General features: G+C 43.2%; 3 protein-coding genes across 4 annotated transcripts; 2 read left to right on the top strand and 1 right to left on the bottom strand.

Annotated features, from left to right (window-relative positions):
• The first annotated feature begins 278 nt into the window (after nucleotides 1–278).
• On the top strand, nucleotides 279–11,346 carry LOC133890659 (uncharacterized). Its single transcript, XM_062331133.1, has 11 exons — nucleotides 279–455; nucleotides 1,741–1,854; nucleotides 2,125–2,243; nucleotides 3,033–3,079; nucleotides 3,162–3,262; nucleotides 7,895–7,982; nucleotides 8,919–9,027; nucleotides 9,365–9,521; nucleotides 10,426–10,497; nucleotides 10,930–11,043; nucleotides 11,135–11,346. Exons 1-11 carry the CDS (start codon nucleotides 348–350, stop codon nucleotides 11,225–11,227), a joined length of 1,122 nt encoding a protein of 373 aa, XP_062187117.1. The 5' UTR covers nucleotides 279–347; the 3' UTR covers nucleotides 11,228–11,346.
• Nucleotides 11,347–12,152: 806 nt separating this feature from the next.
• Nucleotides 12,153–14,037, bottom strand: LOC133890278 (rop guanine nucleotide exchange factor 3-like). Its single transcript, XM_062330698.1, has 7 exons — nucleotides 13,860–14,037; nucleotides 13,612–13,766; nucleotides 13,439–13,513; nucleotides 13,080–13,355; nucleotides 12,803–12,984; nucleotides 12,567–12,735; nucleotides 12,153–12,329 (listed from the first exon to the last, which is right to left on the bottom strand). The coding sequence occupies exons 1-7, from the start codon at nucleotides 14,020–14,022 to the stop codon at nucleotides 12,153–12,155; spliced, it is 1,197 nt and encodes a 398-aa protein (XP_062186682.1). The 5' UTR covers nucleotides 14,023–14,037.
• A 4,047-nt stretch (nucleotides 14,038–18,084) lies between these two features.
• On the top strand, nucleotides 18,085–21,848 carry LOC133891413 (uncharacterized). Of its 2 annotated transcripts, XM_062332129.1 has the most exons (7): nucleotides 18,085–18,310; nucleotides 18,449–18,655; nucleotides 19,087–19,843; nucleotides 20,301–20,359; nucleotides 20,466–20,594; nucleotides 20,868–21,003; nucleotides 21,295–21,848. In XM_062332129.1, exons 3-7 carry the CDS (start codon nucleotides 19,139–19,141, stop codon nucleotides 21,595–21,597), a joined length of 1,332 nt encoding a protein of 443 aa, XP_062188113.1. In that variant the 5' UTR covers nucleotides 18,085–18,310; nucleotides 18,449–18,655; nucleotides 19,087–19,138; the 3' UTR covers nucleotides 21,598–21,848. The 2 variants fall into 2 exon arrangements, with proteins under 2 accessions (XP_062188113.1, XP_062188112.1); XM_062332128.1 differs by lacking the exon at nucleotides 18,449–18,655.
• The last annotated feature ends 242 nt before the right edge of the window (nucleotides 21,849–22,090 follow it).

A 22,090-nucleotide genomic window follows, 5' to 3' on the forward strand; every position in this document is an offset into this window, starting at 1 on the left:
ATGTACTTAATAGTACCAAAATACCTGAATATACCGGGAATATGACAATTATGAGAATAATACTGTAAGTTATGACGTGGAGTGATTCAATACAGAATATAAATAGACCAGTACTGTAACTGATATAATACATTAATAAGGCTACACTCCCCCATAAACTAATTTCCTGGTTTGGTGACTTAGCCCCCTACAAGCACTATCCAAATATGCCAATAAACTTTTGAGTGGACCATTTAACAAGAGTGACGTGTAGGGGGAAGCTGGAAAAGAGGGTTACTAATGGGTGTTTTTGGATTTTCCCCAGAAAAGAATAGGGGTTCGTCTCCGCCGGCCTACCGGTCGCTGCAATGGAGTGCGCGGCGAAGGGGCTGGCTGCGGAGCCGTGCGCCGGCGGCAGCGCTCACCGGCGGTGCGGCAGCTGCGGGGCCGTCGCCTACTGCTCCCCTGCACACCAGGTAGTCCCTACTCTCCCGTTACTTTTCTCCGGTTGCTGAAATGCCAGCAAGGGTTTTGGGAGCTGGAAGGAAGTTGGAATGGAACTGGTAGAGCTCCACGAATTGTGTTTGACGTATCAATAAGAATCTAATCGAAGAAATTCTGGAGGCGGTAGTGGGAGCTGGATGGATCGTGTGCAGTGTGATAGTCAACCTTGCAATGGTTCAGCAAATAAAAACTGGGTGAATACACCTTGTTTCTTGGATGCTCGCGGGCATCGATGTGAAGACCTTTGTTTTGAATTCACCGCAGATGGACTCGGTGAAGTTTTGAGTTCACTTTGCATTTGGCAAGGAGTATTGTCCTAAGTCGCTGAAGTTTCAGGAAGGGTGGGGCGTTGGATCCTTTGCATTTTTTTGTTGTAAGAAAGGGTTTTAGGCTATGCATTGGGCACTTTAGGTTCATGCACGTGTATAGTAACCCTGAATTAAAAAAAATATTGGAATATCGAATCACAATATTAATTTTCCAAAAAAAATCACAGTAGCCTATGCATAAGATTGGTCATGACATGATTTGCTTCCTGGGCCTTTTCTTTTTGTGCTCTATCTAATATGATGCTTATCACATAAGTTAATTGGTAATGAAGTTCTTATCCTCTTTTACCCTACCTAAAAGTCATTGTGATCGGGACTCCACCTCTGGGTTGTACATTTCACTTTAAGCAGGTTTAGTAGCCTATACATGGGGTACTTAACGGTGGCTATTAGATAAGTTGTCATTCAAGTACTTTTGTTGTTTGAACTGAGGTTTAAAGTGACTTCAAGCTTTGGACCATATCGGTGACTGAGGCTATACCATTGTACCGAGAATTACATCCTAGTACAATTGTGTTCTGTTAATTCGTGAATGTTATTTCTTGATTTAAAGAACGTGCTCATAACACAGCTGTAAGTCCTCAAGTTGTGAGGCGACCGACCGGGGCTCGAACCCCGGTTCTCGCAAAAAAGGCCCCTCGTGTGTCGCTTTCAGTGTGGTCCTGGGCGACCGTGAAGTCGCTTCCAGCGATGCCCCTAGGTGGCTGACCTTCGGGGCCTTTTCTCGACCTATAGCCGACAACGGCTTCGGGATGTCTCTCCCCTGGGGTCGAGTTTTTTTTGTTATTTCTTGATTTATTGAAAAATATAAGTGCTTGTGGGACAATTGAAGCTGTGTTGTTTCTCGGCATTTATGGTATATTGTTGTTGTTCTTTTACATTTGTCTTTCATATACTTAACAACATTATAATATCAAAATCCTTTCAGATTATACATTGGAGAGTTCACAAAGAAGAATGTGAGAGGCTTGCAAAACAAATGAGCCGCATCGATATGCTAAGCCAATTTCCATTTACATTCTCTGTGGAACCTCCTGCTCAGGTACTTCTCTGATTTATCTTTGAAGATATCCTTTTCTGCATATGTACTAATGCATACCATGTTGTTTTCCTTCCAACTAAGATCTTTTTCTTCATTTTTTTTATATTAGCTTCCTGAAATGACATGGTGCCATCTACTCCACACTTTACCCAGCATGAACTTTCTAGTTTTTTTAATTACTATCAGCTAATTTTATATAACACAGATCAAAGAACTTATGCTTTCTATGCTTAATGAATATCTAGCCCTCACATGTTTTTCTTACTTTAGAACCATACATTCCCAAGTACAAGGTGCTCCTTTTTGCAATCAATCAAACTTCACCAAAAAGGACTCTGGAAATCAGAATGCATATGTGGCCCAGAGGTTGCTTCTTTGAAGGACATAAGGTTTCCTTTTCTCCCAATTCTTATGATGCCAACCAACTTGAGGCACTTGGCACCTTTTTTTATTATTTTTCTTTCTTTCGTTTCTTTCCCTTTCATTTCCTTTCCTTTTTCTTTTGCCAGAAAGATGCTTGACACATGGTCATCCTGTTTGATATTCTTTATAATATCAATGTATGCTCTTACATCTTTTGGGAAACACTAGTAGTTAACTTTACATATTACCATGAACTAGTTAGTGGGAAAGTGACTTCTCTTATTGTCCTGTTATCTATATACATGTTTTGCGTATTTGAAGAGAGAAGATTTGCAGTACTGCTCTGGAGCTTTTTCTCCTTATTTGATTGGAAGTTGTCTGTACTATGTAGATGCCTAAATTCAGTTCCAGATTCTCAGCTAAACTGCATTTCATGTGATCAGTAATAGTAGATTGTGGATTTTGAACCAGAAACATGGTGCATTTGTGTGCTTTGTTCGACTTCACCTGATCTGTAGTTCTGTACGCAGGGCACATGCTTGTTTTCTATCTCATTTTTTTACTTGACTATGTTTTGTCAACTTTGTCATCATATGGCACGAATCTCAATAACCTTGATTCACAGCTACTTGCTGCTCTGTTCTTCACTTTATTATGAACTGTGGTCTTAGAACTTTTATCTTATGTACGTTAATATATATCATTGCCTGATTGTTCATTAAACAAACTATTTACATGGCTTTAGTTTCTCTTTTCTCTTATTTTAGTCTCAGCAAATCTTGAAATTTATGATGCTCTTTCTGCATATTATACAGCATTGCAGCTGAATGGAAGTTGCAAAGCTCCCTCTGCCCATGTACAGGTGCATTTCTTGGTGTAGTGAGGTTGCGAGCAGTATATTGATCTCACTGTAATAAAGCATATCACATTTTTGTAAATATCAGAGCCTGAGAATCCTGTTCCCACAACCCTGGCAAGTTGGGAAGACTACTATCAGTGGAGATCCCTTCCTTTTCATTCACCTGTTGCAGTTTTACTTCATTGGGTATGTAAATTCTAACATGTTATGTAGCATTAGTTTTGCAAATCAGTATTCATCTCATATCCTATTTTTCATTTTATCCTCCACTGGGTTTGATTAATTCAATATTGTTTGTTTGAACTTTATGCCCCGAATGTGCTAGAATTTATAATTTGGAAAGGAAAATGAGCATGTGGCTTCAGAAATAGGACTTATCTCATTGTGTTATGTGAAGCGGTAACTTCAGATTTTTGTGATCAGTGTATGCAATAAAAAATTTATATATAGGATATATGTTATAGTTCTATTTCCTTAGAGATATTCACCTTCAAATCAGCAGATAGTATGATACCTGATGGTCTTGAACTATGTTCAAATGATTAATTCTTGAAAGAATAGATATGTGGAGAGAATGCTCGACTTAATTCATTCTCATGCATCCGACATGCTTATATAGATGCACAAGGTATTAATCCAACTTGGAGCTTCGCGGATGTTGAGACTGGAGCGAAAATCTTTGGTGAAGATGTCTGTGTACTGAAGGGTTGTCGGGACATGTAGAACACGGACGTCTCCCAGTGCCCCCTATTCGCGGACAAAGTGCGGGTTGATCTCCACATGTTTAGTCCACTTATGTTGGACTAGGTTTGTAGAGAGATACACTGTACTGATGTTGTCGCAGTAGACGACAGTGTCTGTGGTCAAAGGGCAACGAATCTCGGCGAGGAGTTGGCGCAGCCAACAGGCTTCGGCGACGGCGTTGGTGATAGCTCGGTACTCGACCTCAGCACTAGACCGTGAGACGGTGTGCTAGTGCTTAGAGGACCAAGAGATCAGGTTGTCGCCGAGGAAGACACAATAGCCCGAGGTAGACTTGCGAGTGTCGGGACAGCCTGCCCAGTTTGCGTCAGAGTAGACGACGTGGTCATGGGAGGAGCCGCGGGAGAGCTGCAGATCGTGACCGAGTGTCCCCTTGACGTACCGCAGAATACGCTTGAAAGTGTTGTTCACATGGATCGTGCATGTGGAGACAGACTTGCTAGACATCATGCGTAATGTCGGGACTGGTGAAGTTGAGATCTTGAAGTGCATTTGCAAGGCTGCAATACAGGGTCAGGTTGGAGACCGAGGCACCAGCTGCAGCAGGCAGCTTGGAGCATGCTTCAATTGGCGTAGCGCACGGGTTGCATGTTGGCCCGTTGAAGAATTTCTGCGGCAATTTTTCTTGAGAGAAAAATGTCGCGGGAGTCCCGACTCGCCGAGTGCCAAGGAAGTAGTTGAGGTTGCCCAAGTCGATCATCGCGAATCTGTTGAAGCAATGCCATGCTTGACGCTGTCAGGAGATAGGCGATGTCGATGCCGCTGTTGTAGACGAAGAGGGAGGAGTCCGTCCTGCAGCCGCGAAAGCCGATAGAGACAACAAAGGTCTGAAACTAGTTGTACTAGGCACGAGGTGCCTGCTTTAGGCCGTAGAGTGATCTGTTGAGTCGGCATACGTGATTTGGCTTGGCGGCGTCGACGAAGCAGGAAGGTTGCTAGCAGAAGACTGTCTCCTCGATCTTGCCGTTGAGGAAGGCGTTCTTGAGGTCGAGCTGGTGGATGGGCCAGTTGCAGATGGCGAGGGAGAGCACCATACGGATAGTGGTTGGCTTGACAACGGGGCTGAAGGTCTCGTCATAGTCGATGCCGGGTTGCTGGTAGAAGCCATGTGGAACCTAACGCGCCTTGTAGCAGGCAAAGGTGCCTTCAGAGTTGTACTTGTGGTGAAATATCCACTTACTGGAGACGATGTTGGCACGTGGCGGAGGCGGTACAAGATCCCAAGTGTTGTTGGCGAAGAGAGCGGTGAATTCGTCGATCATTGCGTCTTTGAGACAGGAGATACGGAGGTGATGGTGGCGGTGAGGTCGAAGAGCTGCTGTCACGCCTTGGCACGAGTGATCATAGGGTGGCCGGTCGTGCCTGCTGCCGTGCCATCGGGTCCAGAGCTACTGGCTGCCGATCCCGAGCCGATTGCTGTGCCCGAGCCAACAACTGTCGGGCTTTGGATGCCGTAGGTTGTGGTCTAAGAATCCCCTGGACGTGTCGAGAAAGACAGGCGGCACGGCGCCCCAGAGCCAGGGGAAAGGGGGCGACACTACCAAAGTAGCCGCCTCGAGTACCACCGCCGCGACGGTTGTTCATGCCCTTGTTCTTCTTGCCGCCGTTGGGGGTGGTAGTGGAGCTCCTGGACCCGGCACCATAACCAGTCGAATGGCCAGAGGTGTTGGTGCCGGTGGTGGCCACTAGAGCCGTAGTTGGACCGTGTGCCGTGATCTTGAGATCGGCCTCCTCGAGGAGAGAGCGGGCATCGAGGAACTTGGGGAGCGACGTTTTGGTCTTGATCACGGTGGCAATGTTGCGGAATGGCTCAGACAGGCGGCACAACATGGTGAGGACGGGAGTGTCCTCAGACACCGGTTGCTCAAGGTCGGCGAGGGCGTCGGCGAAGGCCTTTAGACGCTGGGAGTAGGCGAGGATGGTCTGACCGCCCTGAGCGAAGTTGTGTGTTGTCTTGTTGTCGCGGAACAGTCCCTCCAGATTGGTCCAGATAGTACGAGCCAAAGCGTCAGGCACGAGGATGATGGTGAGGATCTCCTCAGAGATGGATGCGTAGAGGAGGGGAGGACAGTGTAGTCCGTTGACCCCCAGGCGGAGATGGCGTTGTTGTTCTTTGGTTTGGCGTTCGGTTTGGGGGAGGAGCCATCAATGTGGCCCTTGGCACCGAATTTGCTGACGAGCACGTGAAACAACTTGCGCTAGCGTGAGTAGTTCGGCGGGTGAAGTTCGAGTGAGAAGGGGATGTGTGTTCGCACGTTGATGGTGGAGAGCAGAAACGGTGGTGGTTGCCATGGTGGTGTGCCGTGGGCTGGTCGGCAGCTAGGGGGATTGGCGCAGCCCCTGGAGAGGGAGGGGGGGGGTGCGCGCAAGTGGGGAGGAGGGGGTGGTGTTGCGGCGTCCGTGGGGGTGCACACAGGAGAGGAGGAGGGTGGCCGGTGGTGCTAGGCCGGCCAGCCCAGGGGAGGTGAGCTGTGCAGCTCCGGGGGGAGGCAAACACAGGACCTTCTATTCTGATGCCATGAAAGAATAGATATGTGGAGAGAATGCTCGACTGAATTCATTCTCATGCGGCCGGCAGGCTTATATAGATGTCAAGGTGTTAAAACAGGAAAGAAATCAATCGCTCTAAACTAGGAAAGGGATCAATCTGTACTGCTGTACTTCTATATATGCAAAACCCTAATGAGGGTGTGTGGTGGCTGGGGGAGACCAGGCCGGCTGGGCTTGATAGGGTATGTATTCCAATGATTCTAAATGGTTGAAGACATTGCACAACGTTATACAACAGATTACTGAACTAGTTTGAAAGTTACCTCTGAATAACCATGGGTGTATATCCAGAAATTGAAGTCCCAACAAAAAGTAAATGCCAATATGGTCTTACATAACGCTTGGCGATGCTATAGAGCCGCTATATCAGTCAGGGAGTTGCAGCTGCTGTACCATTGCATGTACTTGTGTTGCCATAACAGCCATCTACAACTTGATACGTCCACTATTGTGTAGCATGTAGCAATGTATCAGTACTTAATAGACATGCATTTGAAATGTCATACGGGCCATTTACCCATCTTTTGCATATTATAGCAATCTTTTGCTTTAAATTCTTACCCCAGGACTAGAGACATGCGGACCAAGTTATGAAAGGAGAAAAACACAAAGAAGATGCAACAGAAATTTTAACAGCAACAAATTTTCCAGCAAGATGCTTTCCACATCATGATTTTGATGATGCTTAAATATCACCCTTTTGCAGTCTGCTATATTCACCTCATTAGTTGTGTCCTTTGAAGACAGTAAACCGTTTTGCTGAAGCATACTGTTCATTCTTGATCCAATATGTAAATCCAAAAATGTCATGGACATGGAACAGGCAGCAGCAGCAGTACAAGCTTTCAGGTGCTAGTGCCCAGATGCTAAGAAGTCCAAGAGAATTAGGGCATGGAGTCATAGTTGTTAAAGATGGAGTTCAGTCATATATAAGGATGCTGTCTACGATTAAAATAGTTATGGTCAGTTAGGAGAGTAACCAAATTAGGCTAAGATTCCAGATGGAATTTTAGTTTGAGACCTTTGAGTAAGGATCAAATTGACCTGGTCCAGTTCGGCTCTATAAAAGGGAGGGTTGTGTAACCTGTTGAGGGAATAAAGAGATAAATCTCTCTTGCAGTCTCGCCTGTATTTGCTATATCTCAACTCCTCTAGTTCTCTCGTCATAATATCTATCTCCCCCTTCTAATACCCTAATCCCCTTTAAGTCAAGCCGTCTGGTAATTTTCTGCATGGTAATTATCCCATTGTGAATTAGCGTTCACATTTTCACAACAATAATATTTCCACATTAATAAATCTTGTCTGGTTTCCTCTTGGCCATGTAATTTCCTTTTTTTGGTGTACCCTGTTGGTATCTCAGATTTCATACTTCCTTTTGTTGGCCAAGAGTGTGTTGTGTATTATTGATTACTTTGAAAGCTGGCATCACACATTTTGTTTTAATAATATCTTTTGATTCATGTTATTGGCTGCTCCATTACCACACTGGGTTCAATTTTGCAGCCGCTTACTCTATATCATTGCCTTCAACTATCTCACTTCCAAACCTCAAGATATGATGGCCAGGACACCTTGTGCATTCACTATTTAGGTAAAATCTGTTCTGTTCAACTCTCTTTTATGTTGGAGTACTTGTGTTCCTGCGCCGACAACATCAGTAAACGACTCATCTTTTTTCTTGGGAATGCTGTTAACGTTGGGAAAAAGCACAGCTCTCAAACTCACCTGTAGGGTTATAGGTAGACTGGTAGAAGTATTAGTACATAATGCAGCACTATCTAACCAAAAAGGGAGTATGTAAATCCAGCTTTACTGTGTCTCTTGAGAACTTTTAGGATGTTTACTCTATGCTAGGGCTAGTTATCGATAACTGCTTTTCTTGTTAAGTTTTGAAGTGCTGTTAAACTTGAACACTTCATGTACATCTGTTGTAGAAAATCCTTAGAAAAGTTAAACATTTTGATGCCTACTGAATTTCACTGGAAAGCAAGCCTCTGTTGAATTGCCTACTTTCTTCTGGCTGGTACATGGTTGTTAAATGTTAATATTGTGGAACAATACTGTAAGGATTCTGGTATTCATTTTAGGACAGGAGTACAGGACCCTTGGCTTAATGCACTTATTTACTGGTCAGTGGAATGTTTGACTTCCTTAGGCTTTTATTGCACAGATTGAAGCAGACATTGATAGCTCTAGAGGCTGTTCCATGAGATAAATTTTGCTGTTATCCTTTCTCTTTTGTAAAAGAAAAGGAACCTAATTTAGGTTGTTATGATGTTTTAGAAGCTTTGGATGTACACGGTTTGCTTAGGAAGGAGGATCAACAATATGTATTTAGCACATCATCTGTTAGTCATGTCATCACTAGCCAGTTTTTTCTGTAAATCATAATAGATGGTCAAAATTTCCCAGTGAAATATCTTTTTTTGGCCCCTATAAATTACTGTGATTTGTAGCTTTTTCAGACATGATAGCAGGTACTGATTTTGCCATCCTCATGTCTGCTGTGCTCCTTAAATGTCTGAAGGACCTGAGAAAGAGCTACTTCAGCTTGCGGTGTTTGGGGAACTACGTGCACTATTTCCGGGTGTCCAGATTCACATTGAACTTGTGGGGCCAGCAGTTCCAAAATCTAGGTTAGCAACACTGGCTGTTTTCATTTTGTCCTATGTTATAGAAGGGGAAACTTTATCAACACTTTGGTGTTTCGTGGTGTTTGCCTGACAATTTGATGTGATTGCATTCTCACTTTATCAACATTTTTACCATTTTCTTTCTTTAAGTTAAATAGGAAAAAAGTATATTGCTTCTTGCTCATGCAGATGTAGTGAGTGTATTTTGATCCATTTTTTATTTGTTTATTGCGATCTTAATTGAACAAGATTTGACAGTTCAGTTATCTACTATATGCTCAAAAAGTATAATTGGTTTTGATTTTGTGCTCTTTTAACTGGTTTTGGTGCCTGCTGACAGGGATGGCGAGGTTGTAAACATATCCAAATATGCACATTGTTCAGATGAGAACTGCTGTTGTAAATCTTCTACTGGTTCTGAAGATTTGAGTTGCAGTGCAGTGACACTCAAACTGTGGAAAGGGTTCTATCATGAGAGATTCAGGGATATAATGAAGGTTCTTTCTACAATAACTCTTTGATTTGTTAAAAATGTGAAGTCCCCCATCATATTAACATTGTTGAATAAGTCTAGAAACATTCATAAATGTCATGGGCAAGCTTTCATGTGTATCATACACTATTCTGTATTAACAGGTGGTATCTGCAAATATTCATACATACAAATCCTGCTACGTTTAGAAATACTGAGCTTCCTGAAGTGTTTTGCTTATTTTATAGCTTGGATTTCTTACTTATTGACCTGTATGTTTAACCATCTAAGAGTTACTGGAATGTGTAGAGTGCATTGGCTAGCAATAGCATCAAAAGTTGACACTTAGAGACAAAGGACTGTTTATAAAATATTTAGGATTGTTTTGGGATGTGCATCTGTGATGTGTGCCCCTGCCAGAGAAAAGGAACATATTTGATTCCTGTATTGCATAAGAAAACATTTACCTAGCAGAAGCTAGCCCATCGCTAATTGACGGACAGCTTCTTTCCCAAAATGCTGCCTTCTCCATTGCCTCTACCTCCTCCAGGCCCTGGTAACCACCTCCCCCAGCCTGCTTGGCGAGCCGCCACCTGACATTCCTGTGCCACCACTGGCTCCATGGCTTCCTGACAGCAGCTTCCACGGTGGTGGTGCTCTTGCCGCCTTATCCTTGCCATGCGGCCACTGCCAGTCCTATCTTCTGTGCAAAGCTATAGCTAGGGAGTGCAGTGAACCCTAGACCTAACCGTCACCACTGCTCTCTGTCACTGATTCAGAGTGTCTCTCGTTTGTAATGGGAGAATGTCCTTCCGCTAGCAAACCGACTAAAAATGATTGGCTCAACAGAGAGTTCAGTTGGAAACTACTTGTTGAAATGCATTTTTGTTTCATACAGAATTGACTATTTACTATATTTTTCCTTGTAGGATTCAAATCCTCATCTTATCGTTGCCCCAAATGCTGGTGTGGCTGCATATCCTAGTTGGATGCCGACTATTGTAAGTACCTAGTTCCTAATCAACCACCTCGAGTTTTGCTCCAAATATTATTGTCTGTGATTCCATGTGACGCTGTTATTCCTAACCTTACAAGCACTATTTCAACAAGTTAGTTTGATGCTGAAGCATGCATTGAGAACTTAAGTTGTTTGTTAAAATATCCTAGCTCATTATGTCCTAAATCTTACTTGATGATATTGAAGTCAAAAATTAAAATTTAATGCAATGAACTGGTCATCTATTGTCTCTGTAATCCAAGCAATCTTTATCAGCCATATTATTCATATTTCATGAAAGCATGATGGCGATATATTTTATATTTATTGACATGATATTGAAAATTTGTCATGCTGCTGCAGTTTTCCAGTATAACATCATGTACTATTTTGCCGTAGAGGTGCTTATACAGTTTGTATTTAATTTAATTTCAAGGAAATAATTAGCGGGACTGGGATTCCTGCAATTTTTACGGACTTTTGTGAAGAAGCTGCACATCTAGCATCCTGCTGCATAAGCCTCATAACTGGTCAACCCCTCAAAGTCCCAGTATGTGTCATCCTTTGCCATTGCCATTTCTTTCCTACTGTAGCTATTGAGCACCAAATAAAGCTTTCACAATCTATCATCTCTTTTACAGATCCAGGCAAACCCTTTCAGGCAGCCGATTGCAGTGGATAACAATGCACTATACCTACCATGCTACTCTAATTGCTTTGTTTTTGGGATGTAGAATTGTCACTTTGTATCACCATGAAATATCCAGACCTTCATTGCTGAGAAGTAGTAATGTAACTTTTCAAAGAAGACAAGGATACCATGAAATTAATAAATTTTCCATGGATGAAATTACCCCTCACTGTTTTCAGTATTTAAGATGAAGTTTTCACTGTTTTCAGTATTTAAGATAAATGCAAAACTTGTTGTTTGGGTGAGTACAACCACTATCCAAGTCCTCCAAAGTTGGTTGAGAATTATGCAAGGAGGACATCACAATGATGAAAAGATGGGGTTTTTTTTCTTTTTCTTTTGAGACATGATTGGGTGATGATTTGAATTTAAAGAATGCTGGGACTTAAGATTCAAGAAGATGTGATGCATAAATCGTGAGGAACATTTGGATGGCTAGAAATAGTGTTTGTACCCTCATCAATTAATGTACACTTGTAAGATACACTCATCAACTAATGCTTTAATATATAGTTGTACAATTGAAAGATGTTGCATATGTTTTTATTTTGGTGGAGCTGCACAAATATATATTTTTGTTGCTAGCATCAATCTGGTGGACATGGATTGCAAAAACTAACTTCAATTCAGAAGGACAATGACCAGTGTTCTCTGTCCATATGAGATTCATTTCTTATTGTTTTACTTACTCTCCAAGGCTGTGACATTCCCAAAGTTAAGAGATGCTTATTCTGTAGATTATGGAGAATAGGTTGTTTCATAAAACAACAGCACAATAAAATTGCAAGTTTATGGTTGCAACCCTTTCGCTCATCGACTACGATCTACATATATAATGAAGCTCTCGTATATCATTATATCTACCAAACCCTCCAATCTCAAAATAAAATTGCACACACCACTCCAGGAAAGTAATGAGGTCAATCACAAAGAATTCTACGCAGCATAGTAATAAACTTATTTGTATGTCAGTTCTTCATGTTCAGCGTTGAGGAGAGCTGGCTGAACACCTGCTTCTGTATTCTGATTTTGTGCCCTTTTTTCGCATTTTCATCTGCAATGAGAACATCTATCCATGAGACTATATTATGGGCCAAACTTTCCAGCACCCTTGAGTAGCTCTCGAGTATTGCCGGCCCAATATCCTGTAAGAAGGTAAAATGAAGATGCAAGAAGGTGAGTTACAATGCATTATGGTTCTTGAATGCAAAAGCTGTCTATTTTGGTATCTGGAACAGATGTGATTATTGAAGCAGTTTGTTAGTATATGATTTGTATGCTTGTATGTTTGGTAGTGAACAGAGCTTTTCTGGTTAGATGAAAAATATAGATGAACATGGAATAACCTGAAATTTGCATGATTTTTATATATTAACCATTACCTTGTTGTACTGAATCTTGCTTGTATCCAGGGTAGTCTGCGACAGGCCTGGAAACCTCTGTTTCAAGCACAGGAACAGGCTCCTGGCCCTACTTGCAAGGACCAGATTCTTGTCCCCATCGGCATTCAGCTCAGTAACATTCTCCCATTTTGACACCACATGCGTCATGCTTGATTTTCTTCGCCACACATACATAGCGGCTTCAATTCAGCTCAGTAACATTCTCCCATTTTGACACCACATGCGTCATGCTTGATTTTCTTCGCCACACATACATAGCGGCTTCAACACGGTCTGCAATCTCAAGCGCCTCATATTCTGAGCTCAAATTGAGGAAGTTGAGGAGGTTCTCTGGAGAGAACTGATCCCCTGAAGACATATACTGGTATATGGCATCACCTACGCCCACCCTCCCACTCTGTGGAGTAACAAGAATACATCGAGGGAATGGAACTTTTTGACAGGCTTTATGGAGAATTGGTTTCGGCTGATCAGATCAGGCATGTGTTATACTTTCGGAAGTGTTTCTAAGGATGACAATGGAACTTGCATTTCAGAGAGGATACCACTGTTGATCTCCATGGCCATCTTGTGGATCTGGCTTGCTTGGTCCCTCTTTTGCTGCAGTTCACAGTGCATGCGATCAGACAAGCCAGAGTCTGGGACACATGGCTTAGGTAACCACCATTTGTCCTCACTGCGCTGGAACGACTTCTTGCTTTCATTGAAGGACTGGTTCCTCTGGTCTGCATACCAGAACTCTGGCTTGTCAAAGCTGTCCAATATACCCTGCAAACAAATTTTCAGTCATACATTGTGCTACCAAAATCGATCCTTTGCAGCTTCAAAGAATTAAGCGTATTGAGTCTCACGAGGAGCATGTTTTCTAGCTTCTCAAGTGCTGGAAGGTTCATCAGAATGTCTGATCTTGGTGAGGTTGCCATCACCTGTGAGAATCACAAACGTGTACCTCAGCAGACATGCCATGATGATTGAAACCTATCAAGAAGGTTTGAGGTGCATGATGTTAATGGGATGGGATTACATTGTGTGTGCTTCCATCAGGCATGGCCTGGACAGTTGGTGAGAATTCGATAATGTATTTGCAAATGGAGAGGAGGCAATCCATCTCCCGGTTCCACATTGACCTCTTCTCAGGGGAAAGTGGCTCCAATCTGTGGCAGGTCCCGAACACAGTTGCTGCAGCCAAGAGCAAGCAGAGAAGTTTAGGCATACTGTAGTTGAATCAAAGTCAGTTTAACAGATGAATCAATCTGGAATTTTCATAAATACCATATAGATTGGTGATGGCATTGGAGATGGTCACAGCAGTGCACACACCTTTGCCACTCCCTGACATGTCCTCCCCAAGCAGCAGCTTGGTGTACTTCTCCTTCATCAGCTCCATCTCTGAACAGAAGTCATCAAGCACTAGAAAAAACACCACAAGGCACATCAACTAACAGGTTGCCATCCATTACCTTCATCCTCCATTGTCTTCTCATCGACAGCTTGTTGCAGTTTCTCAGCTTGCTCACCGACGGTGAGAGGTGCAACGCTGCTGCCATCTTATTGGACGTTGATGGCTCATGTTGTGGCCATGCCCCTGTGGTGACGTGCGATGCTCCTGCTCGTCGCCACTGTCGGAGAATGAGGCAACACAGAACAACGGACGCGTGTAGTTGCTGTCGTAGCTGTGGCTCTGGAAGCCCAGGAACCCTGAATTGTCGCTCATTGCTGTTCGCGATCTTGTTGTCGGTCCACGCCTGGTTTAGACCTGCAGGAGAGATGAATTGCACAAGAATGGCGATGAATGGCTAGGAACAGAAGGCGGATGTGTATTGGGGTCTTGCGTTATTGCCCTATTGGTGATCTGGATTCTGGAACATTACATGGTTTTTTGAGGGGGAAACAGTAAGGGATTCCCCTACTGTGGGGAACATTACACGGTCCTTACTCTATAGAGCAATAATAAAGCTAGTCTTTGCTTGCCTTGACAGTGTTCAAGGATGTTAATTATATGGCATGTGATCCTTTTGCGTCCACAATAAGGACATTTCGATTGCATTGGTGGTTGGAGTTTGGTCGTGCAAGTTCATGACTGAGTCAGCTGTCAGGAAGGTACACAAAAATGGTAAGGCTTGGTGGTAAACCGGCACAAATTATGTTGCATTTGCACCCAAATTTCGGTTGCAACTTTGCGTGATGAGTCACCTCATATTTCACCTTCGTCGATACAAGGTATAGACCCTCTCGCTGCATTTAAGGTAAATATGAATGTAAAGAATTACCATTTCTTAGGAACAAGTCTGTCGCTAGAGAAAAACATGCAATGACAGTATGTCAATGGACTTATTATTTCATAGTGGATCAATGTACGCCTGGGAATTTAAAACAAGGCAGAGGAGCAGCATCATGTTTGCATTCATTCCTGCTTGGTACCTAACCAATTTTGTAGGTGATCTATTAGGCTTCCCCTTGGATAAATGACACTCCTCCTTCCTCTTTCCAGGTCATGATGATTGTGCCTGTTTTTTTCTTCTTCATTTCACTGGTCATCATGAACTCAAAAAATAGTATGTCATTCCATCTTTTCTAGTATCTTTGTGTAACCAGTTCCATCATTATGTAACTAATGCTTAGATTAGTTGAATATATTATCTTGTGGGCCGGGCTAACAGTCTTCTTAAACATGTTTTGGAAGGGAAAGGTGCTGCTTAGAGCCAGACATGCAATCCATACTGGTCCATCAGTTCAAGCTTCTAAGCAAGCAACATAGTGTATAATTTCGTACCTGCCATGATCGTGTTCCTTGAAAACTTGTTTAAAAATTTGGGCAACGGAATGGTTATCATGTTTGATCAGGTTAGGACTTCGGAGAATATATAGAATAATAAGGAAGTGGCCGGTCAGTACGAGGCAACTAACTGTTGAAGCGTAGCACTCCAACTGGGCCGTCCGATCGGCCATGGACGATCCAGAATCCAGACGAATTTTATTATTTATATTTTTTTCTAATTCGCTGAATGAGTAATAAATACTTATCGCCTGTTCAACGGATGACCTGGCACGTTAGTGTGGGTAGTGAGGGCACTTCTCGCCTACTTATCTTCCACTGGACTCCCAGTGCATCCAAATGGGAAAGGTATTTCTCTCTCATCGAGTGAGAGGTTAGTACTTATATCTCATCTACCGGTAGATAAGTTGCGGAAAGTCTCACTAGTAAGGTGTGGGAGAATTGAGCTCTCTTGGTCAGGACTCCCGTTCAATAGGAGATAAGTTGTGAAGGGCCCCACCAATAGCGCATGTGGTGTGGGCCTCACCAATAGCGTAGGTGCGTGGGTGATTGTTGCCGCTCATTAGGCGGAAGATTTTTTGAACCTATCTTTTGTCTATGGGGAGATAAGTTGTGGAGGTCCCACTAAGTAGTACAGGTGATCATTGTCGTCCGCTGGACGAGAGATTGTTTTGAACTTATCTCCGGTCCAAGGCGCGATAAGTTTTTGACCATGGCGGTATGGCTGCCACCGTTGCTTCTTCTCATCCTCTAGTTGGGTGAAAAAACAAATTGCCCAGTCAAACACGAGTTTAATACATATCACCCGTTTAATAGGAGATTGCTCACTGAATGGACGAGAAGAGTATATTTTTATAATTTTTGAAAAGAGTATATTTTTATAATTTTTGAAAATGGCCGCACATGAAAATAGAAAATATATAAATAAAAAAAATTGAATCCAGACCAAGCCAGAAAAACCGATTCCGGCGCTACGTTGAGATAAGTCAATTTTGTCCTAGCTAATAAAAAGATCACCTTGCGCATTCACATTCAGTGGGAAAACATGTATCCGTGGATCTTAGGTGTCTCTAATAAATTCCAAAGGTGGACCCTAGATGCCTCTGAGAAATTCCTAATGTGTACAGAGGTTGCTCATGTGGGGTTGTGGTGTGAATTTTGTACTAAGTTGTACCAGGTCTAGTGGCAAGCAATTCGATCATGTTCATGGTTTAACCCATACAAAACAAGCCTTCAAACAGTGAACTAATTTGATGAACATGACATGACTAGGTCCTCAATTTCTTTCACTTCGGTCCTCAAATTCAGGTGTTACTGATACGATAGTGTGCTGCTGATTCTCTCTATTCAGACCGGTCACAAACCCAGCAGTGGACAAAGTGGGTTGGGTTAGGAGAAACCCAATGGTGATCTAATCTCTTCGGGCAGGGTGCATCCTATGTGCTATGACCATTTCTATATGTTAGTCGACTGATTTGGGCCCTCTATCTAGTCAGCATCAAGATTTGTGCGAAACCAAACTAAACGGCCATGATGTTCCATCTCCTTCTCCCCCCGCATGTGTCATCCTGAACCCTTTCCCGTTGTCTCCCGATGCGGCGTTACTGCTTCCCGCTATTGCCTTCCTCGTCGTTGTCTTCCTCTAGCGAATTAGGGTTCATAGTTGGTTAGGGGTGACCTCTCTTCCCCAGCTAAGAAGTTCAGAAGCAGCCGACACAGTGGTGGGACGAGGGTGGTGGGCAGGGCCGTAGTGGCGGTGGAGGATAGTGAGTAGGTGTGAGAGGATCGGTGACATCCTAAGAGGGGATGGGTGAATTAGAACACTTAAAACTATTTTGCCTTCAAAAATAGTACTAGATAAATCTATATCAATTTCTATCTAAATATGCTCTAAATTTATCTAGTGTGTCTACTCACCGATCAAAATATTTGCATCCTATCTAAAAAGGTAAATTGCAAGTAAGTAAATGCAGAAACGTAAATAAGATAGAGAGAGCAAATTCGACATAAGTATTTTTCTCGTGGTATCGATGGCATGAATACCACCCCTAGTCCACGTTAGAGCTCCATATAAAATATGCTCTCGGTCGGCATCCGGTCACAGCCTTTGAGCCACCAAGTCACAAACACATGACCTCCACCCGAATGAGCCACTAGGCCACCAAAGTAAGATCTCACCGCTAGCCTCTCTTCCAGTTCTTCACCGTCACGATCACTTCGAAGCTTGAGCTATAAAGGCAAAGGTCTTCGTGTACTCGCACAATCAACTTGTCGTCGCTCTACACCAAATCGAAGGGTTAACAAACTTACCGACAAATTACCAAAACTCTAAAATATCAACATACTAAGAGTTCCCCTACACTGTTTGAACCTCCTTAATCTACTCTCTAGGGAAAAAAAGTACTTGTGAGATACCATGTGTCGCGTATGTACTGTTGAGAAAAAAAAGATGTAAATCACACTGGGTTTTCAGAAAAATCAAAGTCACACGTGGAACTCGAAGGGAAGAAAAGGAGAGAAATTTTGTGAGACCCGCACGTATAAGGTCCCGGTGAGACCCTCATCCGCACCGTACACGTGCGATCGTACGACACGTACATGTGTATATCTACACAAAAAAAATATATATCAACACGTTGTATGGGTCTCACCAAAAGATCCGGTCCCATAAAATTTTTCTCTGCAATAAAAGGGTAGCCCGACTGCCCGACACCACATGACGTCATCTTCTCCGACTCCTCGACACCCCCGGAGTTCCGACGAGTCTCTTGACTTGTAGTTGCAGCCGCAGGTAGCTAGCTGCTTCCGAGCTCTTCCCTCTTTACCTGAACGCGAAGAAAAGTAGCTGGGATCGCCTACGCAGCTACGCTTCGCTTCGAGTTACCCCCGGCTCGCCTCCGTCTCTCCATCTGCTCAAGTCAGATGCATCCCGTCCTGCGGCTTCAGGGTGAGATTTCCTTCACCTCATCAAACCTCCTTTCTCTTCAGGCTACTTTCGTTAGCTGCTTAATTTACTGTCCCAAGCTTCCAGACTCAGGAGCTGTAGCTCATGGAACTAAACATTTCGACCATAATTCGTTGGTAGTTATTGCAAGAGGAGTAAAGTAGGAGCTAGGTTGGTCAAGGAGTATAAGAACCCCTGCAAGAACTCATCCCCCCCCTCCCCCTCGAAAGCTAGTGCCATTTGGCATTGGTTCTTGATCTGTGGAGCTGCCTGCTAGTGCCCCATTTTGGGATTGCTTCGATTGAGCGAATCCCTAGCTTAATTGCTGAATCTCCCAGCAGTTACCCGGTATGTTCCTCCTAATATTTTTTTTTTATAATTCCTTACGGAATATTTGATTTTTCAAAAAAAAATTCCTTAGGAAAATGTTTCTTTATTGGTTATTTGTGGCAATCCACCGCTAATTCACCATTGCTTATATCTGGAATTTCCTCTTGGACTTTAGGAACACTGTGAAGATTCAGCCTACCCTTTTATTATGTTAAGAATTTTTTTGCCTCAAATAATTTAGCAGTTCCTCAGTTAATTGTACAACCCCAATCTTATAACTCCCCAATATTTCAGCGAAATCTCCCCAATATTGCCATAAAAACAAATCATTTGGTGCAGTTTTTCTGATGACCCAACTTTGTGTGTGTGTGTGTTTCAGCTTGTCCATTTGGTCAAACAAAACATTCCTTGCAGTCTGTCTGAATAACCCAACCTTTTTGTTTTTTCAGCCTATCCATTAGTCAATATTGCAGCAGCAAATTCTGAGGCTCCACTAATGTGATGTCAATCGCATGCTGCTTGCCAGTCGTCGAATGCGTGTACTGCCTGGCGTGTGCGCGGTGGGCATGGCAGCGCTGCCTCCACTCCGGAGACTATGACAGCCAGACATGGGGGCTTGCATCGGCTGCAGAGTTTGAGCCTGTGCCGCGGTTGTGCCGATTGATTCTCTCAGTCTACGAGGATGATCTGGACCACCCACAATGGGCACCTCCAGGGGGTTACGGCATGGAGCCACGGTGGGTGGTGCACCGGAGGACATATGAGCACACTAGTGGTCATGCTCCGACATATTTGCTGTATGTCGACCACCGGCATTCAGATGTTGTGCTTGCCATTCGGGGGATGAACATGGCCAAAGAAAGTGACTATGCCTTACTGCTGGACAATAGGCTCGGCCAGACGAGGTTTGACGGCGGCTATGTGCACAATGGCTTGCTCAAGGCTGCCGAGTGGGTCTTTGATGCTGAGTGTGATGTTATGAGGGACCTTCTGGAGATGAATCCTGGTTATACACTCACTTTTGCCGGGCATTCTCTTGGTTCTGGTGTCGTGGCGATGCTGGCTCTGGTTGCGGTGCACAGTAGGGAACGGCTGGGTGGTGTTGAGAGGAAGAGGATACGGTGCTTTGCAATGGCACCTGCCCGGTGCATGTCGCTCAATCTGGCAGTCCGTTATGCGGATGTCATCAACGCTGTTATTCTTCAGGTAACTTTCTGAGTTTTTGTACCTGCTTTGCAGGCGTGTATAATTCAATTGTCTCATTACCTGAAGAATAAAGCCTCTTATTTTATTTCTTAGCACTTCACAACCAATGATGCTATATATCAAACCTGTATGTTAAACTGTTCTTCGGTGGACAAATGGAAATGCAGTTATTTCATCATTGGCAATTTCTGTTAGAATTAGTTAGATCAAGAAGTCCAACTGAAGTATGCTTATCAGTGTTACCTGGACACAGACACGGGTGTCGGAATCCGACTCGGACTCGGGTGTCCGATTCGGCAAAAAAAATTTGGACACGCGAAATACAACTCGGAATCCGATATGGGTGTTGGAATCCAACTCGGATTCGGAGTATCCGATTCGGCAAATAAATTTGGACAAGGGTGTCCAGATAACACTGATGCTTATGCTGTTCTGACATACCTATTTAATAAAACAGGATGATTTTTTGCCTCGCACGGACATTCCTTTGGAAGACATCTTCAAGTCGCTCTTTTGGTAATAAGACTTAGTTTTTATGTATTATCAACATGGTAACTCGTTTTGTAGAGGTTTATGATCTCTACATCTTTTCAGGGTACCTGATGTAGTCCTTTTTGTACAGCTTGCCATGCCTTTTATGTGGAAAGTGCCTTATAGACACCTGTATACCTGAAAGTGTGATGTTGAGAGATCCAAGGCGCCTATATGTACCAGGCCGGCTGTACCACATAGTTGAAAGGAAACCTTTCAGGTATTTATTTGCCTTGAGTTTCTAAATATTCTGATTATCCCAAACCATGTAAATACAGCACTGCCCCGTTTGACCTTTCACGTATTTTACTGATTTTTCATGCGAACGCAAAAAAGTTTTTTAAAGCTTGTCTAACTAAAATAATGCAATAAGCAATGATTATCTAGGGGAAAGGATTTCAGGAAAAAAACATTTTTTTGGGTCTTCCAGTTTGATACAATCATACAATTAGTTCAGATTTTTTTTCCTTCAAGCAACTATGGATTGCTGCAGATGTGGAAGATATCCCCCTGTTGTCAGAACAGCTGTTCCGGTGGATGGCCGATTCGACCACGTTGTTCTCTCTTGCAATGCTATATCTGACCATGCTATTATATGGATCGAAAGAGAAGGCCAAAGGGCACTGGATGTAAGTCTGATTCTGTTCTCTTAATTGACAAATTTGCCATGACATACTAATTCATGTCAGTTGCTTGTGGTGCTTAAAAAAACTGGTACTTTGTGTCTGTAACACCTGCCCATCACAATTTCACAATTAGTCAAGCTAAAGATTTTAAGACATTCCTTTTCTTTTCAGCAGCAGTTCTTTTGATCATTATTCTGAAGGATTCACAATAGCTATTTCAATACATGAGTTTTTCGTGATAAACATTTCAGAGGTGCACCAATGGCATGCAAACTAACAGTTCTGCCTTTTCAGTTGATGCTGGAGAACGAGAGGACCACGAAAGCACCTGAAATTCAAAGGATGGGCGATGAAATCACCATAACAAGGGATCACAACGAGGAGCAGCAGGCAGCACTGAGGCGCGCGGTTGCGCTAGGGGTTGCTGATGTCAACGCGCCATCGACATATGGTACATTCGATGAAAATCCAGCTCCTGAAGCTGATGAGGCTTCCCCAGTGCTGCTGGACAGCGGTAGGCGCAGGGTGGTCTGGGACGAGTGGATTGCAAGGATATTCGAGAAGGACGAGTCTGGGCAAATGGTTCCGCGGAGATGACCATGGCAGCAGTTGAAGACATGATGCTACGAAATTAGAACGAAAAATCTTTACTGATAATTGGAGCTGGGCCGATTCTTGATAGTAGTTGATCTTCCCACCTCTTCAAGTCTGTTTTGAAATCTTGAAATGGTGAAGGAACGGAAGTAGGAAATATTAATGCATATCAAGTATTTAGAGGTGAGTAGTAGTATATATCAATGAATAATTTTTGCCCTCTGGTTGCAAAATTTCTCTAGCTATTGAACTTACATATCGCTAATTTGGTAGTCTTACACTGACAAACTGGGATATGCAAAGTATAGGCATCAATGAAGATACATGTCATCTGTTATTTCAGTGTGCTTTTGCCTGAAAACAATGCTTGTAATACCAATTTTTGATGTACCAATGTGCCAAGTGGCCCCTAAAAAAACAAAATGTGCCAAGTGACCCCTCGAAAAAAAAAAGTGCCAAGTGGGCAACAAATGCCATGTCAGCTTGCATTGCTTGA

The sequence above is a fragment of the Phragmites australis genome, chromosome 14, assembly GCF_958298935.1.
Source record: "Phragmites australis chromosome 14, lpPhrAust1.1, whole genome shotgun sequence".
Classification (NCBI taxonomy): domain Eukaryota; kingdom Viridiplantae; phylum Streptophyta; class Magnoliopsida; order Poales; family Poaceae; genus Phragmites; species Phragmites australis.

Coding starts and splice junctions, on each gene's coding strand:
- LOC133890659 (XM_062331133.1), top strand. CDS start 348: ATGGAGTGCGCGGCGAAGGGGCTGGCTGCGGAGCCGTGCGCCGGCGGC. Junction 7,983..8,918: donor CTTGTGCATTCACTATTTAG/GTAAAATCTGTT, acceptor AAATGTCTGAAG/GACCTGAGAAAGAGCTACTT. Junction 10,498..10,929: donor CTAGTTGGATGCCGACTATT/GTAAGTACCTAG, acceptor TTTAATTTCAAG/GAAATAATTAGCGGGACTGG.
- LOC133890278 (XM_062330698.1), bottom strand. CDS start 14,022: ATGTGCCTTGTGGTGTTTTTTCTAGTGCTTGATGACTTCTGTTCAGAG. Junction 13,514..13,611: donor CTGATGGAAGCACACACAAT/GTAATCCCATCC, acceptor TGATTCTCACAG/GTGATGGCAACCTCACCAAG. Junction 12,330..12,566: donor GCAAGATTCAGTACAACAAG/GTAATGGTTAAT, acceptor ACCTTCTTACAG/GATATTGGGCCGGCAATACT.
- LOC133891413 (XM_062332129.1), top strand. CDS start 19,139: ATGTCAATCGCATGCTGCTTGCCAGTCGTCGAATGCGTGTACTGCCTG. Junction 20,595..20,867: donor GTTGAAAGGAAACCTTTCAG/GTATTTATTTGC, acceptor GGATTGCTGCAG/ATGTGGAAGATATCCCCCTG. Junction 21,004..21,294: donor AAGGCCAAAGGGCACTGGAT/GTAAGTCTGATT, acceptor CTGCCTTTTCAG/TTGATGCTGGAGAACGAGAG.